Here is a 7,984-nt window from a genome sequence, read left to right as displayed (position 1 = left end):
ACTATGGATGGAAGCATCCAAGCTTAAGCAACAAGAGATTGCTCACTTCAAAAGGTAGGAAACTAGGTGAGTTTCTAGGGTTTTGAAGGCACTCTCTCTCAAGGTGACTCTTGAAGAATTTAGCTGAATAATGGTTCAGAAAATTCAATATATATCAAAAGTGTTTTAAAAGAGTGAAGGAACAAGCACTTATAGGTCCTAGAAGCAAGCTAGGTGGCGCCAAATTCACTAGCCAATTTTGGAGCCAAAAATTCAAATTTCAAATGGAAATTTGAATTCAAATTCAAGGCTCCATGTGCTTTGTCCGTGAATATGGGGCTGCCATGCATCTAAATGTCATTTAGGGGACATTTGAAGTGTATTTGGAGCTGCACATGTTCAGCCATGCTTGGCAAGAAACATGTGATCCAAATGCATCTCAAATGACTACTAAATGAAACCTAGATTTTAGCTTCTTGGTCTATTTTAGTATTCCTTCAATATTCCTATGCTAATGGACTAAATACAATGGCCAAAGATATACAAACATTAGGAAATAATAAAACAAATAAAATGAGCCCAATATTGGGTACCAAAAGCCCAAAGGCCCATGAAGCCCAAAACTAGGCCCAATAAGCCTATGGCCCAAAAATGCTACTCTATGTGGTCCAAAATACAAGACCAAAATATGTGAAACCTATACTAATATAATATGTAAAAAATATAAGAAAATGGATTTATCAAGAAATGGCCCATGTGAAGCTCAAATTGGGCCTTCCAGGCCCTTCGGGCCCATTGGGCCTTGACTGGCCCAAACCTTCATGTCTAGCCCACTCCTCTTGGATCATTTAGGTTGTCACCTCTTGCCTTCCTTAGCATGATTCCATCATAAGATTTGTATTATGTGCAGCCAGAAATGTTTATGAAACAAACAAAATAATATTCAAAGATTCAAAAGAAAAGGCACACAATGGAAGTAATGACATATAAGGACTAACCAAGATAACTAGACAAAACTACATAGATTAGAAAACTGAAAAAACACATAATCATACACTTTTCTTTTAGGATTCTTTTTTGACCGAATTTTTAATGGAACAAAACAAGATATAAGCAAGACTTAAAAAAGAAAATTCTAGTTCATAGAATACCTAAAGCACACACAATGAAGATTGATTCATATGAATTGATGCATGAATCAAAAAACTACAAGAGAAAGTGAATTGTTCTATAGATTTATACATGTGATACAAGAACAATTGAAATCATACAAACACAAGATAATCAAGAAACAAACACATGTTAACAAAAAAAAAAGACATAGTGAAGCTATGGAAAGAGATTACTAAGAAGACCTTGCTCTTGATACCAAATGATGCAAACCTCAAGGAGAGACTTGATTGATGTAGTTCCTCCTTCAAGCTTCTAGAACGGATATTTCTCTTCTTGTTCTCCTTCTAGCTTCATCAATGGCTTCCTAAGGTGTTAGAAATCATGTTCAAACACACATGGAAGGGTAGGAATCTCCCTTGGTGGCACCAAACTCATGTGAGTGATAAGTCCTTCCAATTCTCACCACACTCAAGAGAGGGTAAGAGAAAAGGATCAAGTTTAAAGGAAAGAAACAAGCTTTAAGAGAGAAAGTTAGAGAAAATTCATCCAATTCATGTATAATACTCAAAATTATCACAACATGGGTACAAAATACAATATATAGAGTTTATAGTTGGCTTATGGTGCGAGTTAGATTAACCGTGGTTAAACATAACCATGGTTAGCTATCTTGTACTTAAGCTAACTAACTCTAGTTAAATGTACACAAGTCTAATTAGTTGTCTAGAAGCTTATGAAGCAAGCTAAGTTAATCCTAGTTTAAGAATAACCTAGGTTAGCTTAAGTTAACTCTAACTACCTAACCTAATCATTACAATTACTAGACTAATGATTACTTTTAACAAGTTTGTTGAGATGTCACTATCAAAGTCATGTGACTTAATTTGTAGCTTAGATGGCAAGCTTGGCATGGTTTGGACTTCCAAACCACTTGCATGAGCAAGTGGATGTCCAAACTTATGGTTCATAAAGAGATTTGGGTCATCCAAGCCTAAATAAGTCTAACAAGACTTAGCTAATTACACCTCCCCTAATCCACTAATTACACTATTAAGTAAAACAATACAAGGACAAAATTACCTAGACTGCATGAGCCAAAATACATGGTCATAATAAAGGAAAATATTTATAATGAAAATATACAAAAAGAAGAATGAACTACGAAATAAGCCTATAGATCCACAGAAGCTTAGGTTCTATGGTCTTCAAGAATGGTTTTCCATCACTTGATGATTAGAAAGTTGAACCTTTAAGAATAAGTTCAGAAACCTTAGTTGACTTGTAAATAACCCTTAAAGAATTGTAAGTTGGATTTGTTAAAGATAAATATTAGTTTGATAGATGAGATTAGTAAAGGCTAAAGTTAAGTCACTTTCTGGTAGCTCAAGTAGAGACTTTGAATCAAGGTAAGGCAAATGGTTGAGGTGGAGTATAAATGAATTTTTAAGATTTCAAGATAAATTGGATGAAGTTAGTGTCCCTAAGATTAAGAAAATTGTTAGAAAAGATGGTTGTATCAAAGAAGGGAAGGGAAGAGTAAGCGAATTGGATCATTCAAAAAATTTTCTTAAAATTTTCTTAGATTAAAATGTTTCAAAAATATTTCCAATTGATTCAATTAATTTTATTTGTGATAAGGATGTTGAAATGGATTTTGCAAGATACAATTAAACTACCCTACATAATGCATATACATGGATAATATTTAGATAAAATAATCAAGAAATAATAAGAAATGGTAAGAATAACTTGCACAAGATTTATGTTGGTTTAGTCACAACCACTGTGACCTACATCTGATATCCCAATCAAATCGTTTGAGAATTTCACATGAAATTTAGTACTAGAAATTTAAAGAACACCACTTATTGAAACCCATATAAGTTGCCTTGTAGAAACCCCACTACAAGTAATGTTATCCACTTGAGAAACCTACACAAGATAGGTGAAAAGCTAAACCATAGGTTCTATAATCTTCAAGATTCACTAGTGGAAAAAAGGCTTTTAAAATCGGTTATTTTTGACTTTTAAAATCGGTTGTGGAACCGATTTTAAAAGAGCCGATTTAAAAAAGGTGAACTTTTAAAATCGGTTATTAACCGATTTTAAAAGTAGACTTTTAAAATCGGTTATCTTATAACCGATCTTAAAAGTCTTGACTTTTAAGATCGGTTGTTTCATAACCGATCTTAAAAGTTAGACTTTTAAAATCGGTTGTTTCATAACCGATTTTAAAAGTCAAGACTTTTAAGATCGGTTGTTTTATAACCGATCTTAAAAGTAGTGATTTTTTTTTTGTATGTTTGACTTGTTTTAAAAGTAGTGATTTTTTTCTGTAAAAGTAAATTCATAAGGAATAGAACTAAATTCACTATTAATAGCTCTGGACTTAAAAACTAAATGAGTGAACACTTGATCACATATTATACTAGTTTAAGTAAATTCATAAATATATTCTCAAAATTGAACGAACAATAGTTAATACATATGGATAGATCAGGAGTCCTAACTCTGGACATGTAGAACAACTATCTTAAAAATGAATAATTGACTTTACTCAAATCAAGAATACAACTTAAATGATACCAATCTTGTTGGCTACATCCAAGGCATCGTAATCTGAAGTCAATCTAACATAGGCTTTCTTGGTTCCATCCGGCCTGCAATAAAGAAAATAACCAGGTTGGTAAAAGCACCAAATAAACATCACTACTTAATATAATAATATATGCAATACTCATAAAATAGCAAACACAACAACATAACTTCATTATATAGTTTTAGTTGATTCATCATTACATCGTTATTGTGAATATACTTCTGAAGACACATGAAAATACTTTCCAGTAACCACTGTAAGTTAAACAACTAGTCTTATATGAATTCGATTGTTTTCCAATAATTCAAATTTACATGAAGCAAATCTATATACATAGTCATTAGCATTACCTGATCAAAGTGTTAACTTTCTTGGCCTGAATGTCATACATCTTCTTCACAGCATCTTTAATTTTCTTTTTGTCCGCACGGAGGTCAACAATAAAAACCAGCGTGTTGTTATCCTCAATTTTCTTCATCGCAGGCTCAGTAGTCAATGGAAATTTAAGAATTTGATAATGGTCCAGCTTGTTCCTTGGAGGTGCACTAATACGAGGGTACTTGGGGTTTCTTTCCTTCTTCAATGTCTTTGGCCTGTGAAACGTAACTGATGTCCTGATCTTCTTAGCTTTCTTTTTAAAAACTTGGCCACCTGATTTCACAGCCTTGGCTGTCTTTAAGGCCTGAGCTTTGGGATCAGCCTTTTTAGCATTGTCCACTGCCCAAGAGAAAATAAAAGTAATTCCACTGTTAGCATGAATCAAGCATTCTTTTTTCTCCACATTAGCTGATAACATGATGCATATATAACAATTCACTAAACCAACAAGAATATCAAACAAGCAAAAAAGGTGATCAGTTTCAATCATAAATTGGCAAAGAAAACTAGGGCATTTCTTAAGATAATACTCGGGAAGGTATTGCAAATTTAATAGCAAGGAACACAAGATACTTATGCAATCATGTCCAATACTACAGAACTCAACATGTAGCACCATCATTTGTCAAAATCTCAGCAAAGAACAACCACTGCAAACACAATAGTATACATGACAAAGAATATATTCTTCACCCATTTTTTAAATTGGGCATACATATCCATTCAGTTCTTAAGCACACACTGAAATTCAAGAGCCCTATAATCAAAGGAGGGTAGGGTAGGAAAACAGAACCAAAAAACTACACTGCATTTACCATACGCACCATATGGACGGACCAAGTAACCAACATCAGCAATCGGGATATCTTTTGCACACTTAGCACAAAGCATATCATTACTAGCATCCAATTTTTTCAGCAAATAAAACACAAATATCAACATTACATACATGAACATCTAGATAGATAAATAATATTAAAGAAATGGACATTAAGTAAATAATGCAAGACTCACCTTTAGCAGGAGCCATTGCAGTCACTCACCTACAAAAGTAAGACAGCAGAAAGCTTTGATGGATGAACCCTGTCCAAACAATGTGTCAACTGTTGAATACAGTAGCTCACGTTTTCAGGGAGGCTAATAGATGTGAGATGCTTTGCCCAACATGTTTTATAAAAACAAATGAATAAAAAAAAATTGTATATGCTTAAAATTAATTTATGCATAAATTTAAAATAAATTTTTGAATAAATAAATTAATACAAAAAAAATGTTTCCTTATACTCCTTATACTCCTGCATTTATGTTTATGATTGAAATGATAAGGTTTTAGGTTTAGAGGGAGAGAACAGGGACAAAATACTATGAAATTGGTATTGATTTGATATATGATACGGTTTTTTATTATTTATGAGATAAAACTATCCCTGCCCTGTTATGTTTTGCGTTAGTTCAAACAGAGCATTTCAAAGATTGAGAGTAACTAAAAAGCAAATATAAATTGAAATATATACCTTATTCAGTAAGAATACAACATAAGCTGCTCTTGTTGTTTTGCGTTAATTCCTGTTTGATGAACGCAAGAGAAAAAAGGCAGTGAAAGAAAGCACAGTCACAGTGAGAGAGGCCTTTTCAAAAAATTAAGGTTCACTCCTCTTCTCAGCGAGGCACATCATTTCCGCGCCCACACCAAATCAAAAAAGCACTCCTCAGTCTCGCTCCTCTCACTCCACTCCATTGACAATTAACAGAAGAAAAAAAAAAGAAAAAAAAAAGAAAAAGTGGTAGTTGCGTTGCGACGATGGAGGAAGAAGAAGACCAACAGAAGCTTTCATCAACAAAAACGAAGCTCTAGTGAGGGTCACATATACTCCCTCGCCGCAACCAAATAAAAACATTCGCGTTTGCAAGGTTTTAGTGAAAGCCATCGTGAATGGGTAGAAACCCTAAGCACGAATGAAGGAAAGGGCAACAACAAGCTTAAAAACGAACCTGAAGTCGAATAGATAGCTGCCTCTTTGTGAACCTGGACGAACGAAATTGATAGTGGAGGCCGAAATTGTAGAAACGTAAAAAGGAACATAGAAAGGAAAATCGATTATCATAGCTTAGTTATAGGATATTTAAGATCGGTTATCCAGGAACCGATTTGGTATGTTACATACAAAATCGGTTCCTACATAACCGATCTTAAAAGTAGTAAAAGAGACATGATTTAAAATCAGTTAAAATGTAAATGATTTTAAAAATATTTTTTAAAATCGGTTATATTTGAACCGATTTTAAATGTATACCTTTTAAGATCGGTTCTTAAATAACCGATCTTAAAAGTACTTTTAAGATTGGTTAAATTTTAACCGATCTTAAAAATGTTCATATTATTTACAAAACTGCCACCGCGTCACTTTTAAGATCGGTTACCTTGTAACCGATCTTAAAAGTCCGATTTTAAATCCAATTTTTGCACTAGTGATTAATGATGATGACTCGTGCTTTCTTGATTCATGACAAAAAAGTTTTCAATTGATAAAACTCCATTTCTCATGGTCTTCTTTCAAGACTTCACAACTCAATATCAAACTCAGGTGTTTAAAAGTGTAAAAAATAAGTCACACTAAGTTCTAAAATGAAATTCAATATAAACCTTCCTACATGAAATAATTGATTATTTTATTTTTCATGAATTTAAAAATACATCAAGAACAATTTAATTGATTATTTTGACATTTAATTGATTATTTCTAAAGTCAATTATGAACTAATCGATTATTTTACAAGAAAATTGATTATTCCAACAATTGTTTCCAAGAAAAACTTAAAAATTTGAAATTTTCATTTGAAATTGATTTTAAACCTTATTTATGATCATCGTCAACTAACAAGAAGATTATAAGACAATCTATTAATTTAACACTAAACACAAAGCAAAATATATACAAAGTGAAACAACCAATACAAAGTGCACTCTTTGAAAAGAGGCTTATTCTAAGAAACATTATACACATTTGTAAACTTGAGCTTTCAACTTGATCTTGATCAAAGTTCACTTTTTGATAATGACAAATCCCTTGCATAAATGAAAAACTTCATGAATTTCATCATTTTTAACATGCACACTAGTCATTTTTTTCTTTCACACATGCTTTCAAAACATGCAAAATATAAGGCAATACATTTTCCCCCCTTTGAACATCGTAAAAATATCCAAACAATATAGTCATCCAAAAACAAAACACAAAACACAGAAACATGACTGTTCAACAACATAACAAAATAACAAGCCAAGAACACTAAAAATCGAATAATCATAAAGAACATGAAATCTTAGTCACTAAATCATCAATCAAAGTCATCCTCAATTCCCAAGTGACATTTGATCTTGTCCACTTCATGTTGTATATCATCAAAGTAGTCGAGTATCTCTAAAAAAATTGGTTTCATGCATCGTATATGCCTCCATAACTGCATCCATCTTGACAATCATAATCTGCTTAAATGGAGACACTAACTTCTACTTTGGCTCATTTCCTACTTTGTCACCAACAACTTCATCCTCATCAGCCATAAGATTAAGAGTTTGAGGTTTGAAAAATCTGTTTATTTTCTTGAGTCTTCATTCCCATCTGGTACAAAGATGTCTTTCTATTATTGTTAAAGGGATAGAGAATGATTTTTTTTTTTCATCAGAGAAATCAACTATAGTAATTTCAAACTTGTTAGACAATAATAAGGTATAAGGATATGAACCATCTTCCTTCCTCCTAGCCTTCTAGGAACAATCATTTTCAACAAATACCCCATATATTTCCATTCTATTTTTGATAACATATATGATAATCAAATCATCTTTGGATATTTGAGCATGATTGTGTGGTCTAGGTTTGAGCATCCAAGCAATAATAAAATAGATTAAGA

The 7,984-nt window shown here is 32.5% G+C and overlaps 1 protein-coding gene across 3 annotated transcripts; it reads right to left on the bottom strand.

The window, feature by feature from the left end:
- Positions 1–3,524: 3,524 nt before the first annotated feature.
- On the bottom strand, positions 3,525–6,212 carry LOC145949174 (large ribosomal subunit protein uL23-like). Of its 3 annotated transcripts, XM_083072430.1 has the most exons (5): positions 6,062–6,212; positions 5,584–5,635; positions 5,084–5,152; positions 4,042–4,408; positions 3,525–3,752 (listed from the first exon to the last, which is right to left on the bottom strand). In XM_083072430.1, the coding sequence occupies exons 3-5, from the start codon at positions 5,097–5,099 to the stop codon at positions 3,668–3,670; spliced, it is 468 nt and encodes a 155-aa protein (XP_082928556.1). In that variant the 5' UTR covers positions 5,100–5,152; positions 5,584–5,635; positions 6,062–6,212; the 3' UTR covers positions 3,525–3,667. The 3 variants fall into 3 exon arrangements, with proteins under 3 accessions (XP_082928556.1, XP_082928558.1, XP_082928557.1); XM_083072432.1 differs by lacking the exon at positions 5,584–5,635 and having other exon boundaries at positions 6,062–6,184; XM_083072431.1 differs by lacking the exon at positions 6,062–6,212 and having other exon boundaries at positions 5,584–5,807.
- Between the last annotated feature and the right edge of the window lie 1,772 nt (positions 6,213–7,984).

Source organism: Cajanus cajan, chromosome 4 (assembly GCF_000230855.2).
Source record: "Cajanus cajan strain Asha chromosome 4, NIPB_CcT2T_4, whole genome shotgun sequence".
Taxonomy (NCBI): domain Eukaryota; kingdom Viridiplantae; phylum Streptophyta; class Magnoliopsida; order Fabales; family Fabaceae; genus Cajanus; species Cajanus cajan.
This window is presented reverse-complemented; position numbering and strand designations above follow the sequence as displayed.

Bases quoted from the DNA above. Each gene is read 5' to 3' on its own strand.
- LOC145949174 (XM_083072430.1), bottom strand. The intron at 3,753-4,041 runs GTAATGCTAATG...TCTTTATTGCAG, and splicing joins AAAGTTAACACTTTGATCAG to GCCGGATGGAACCAAGAAAG.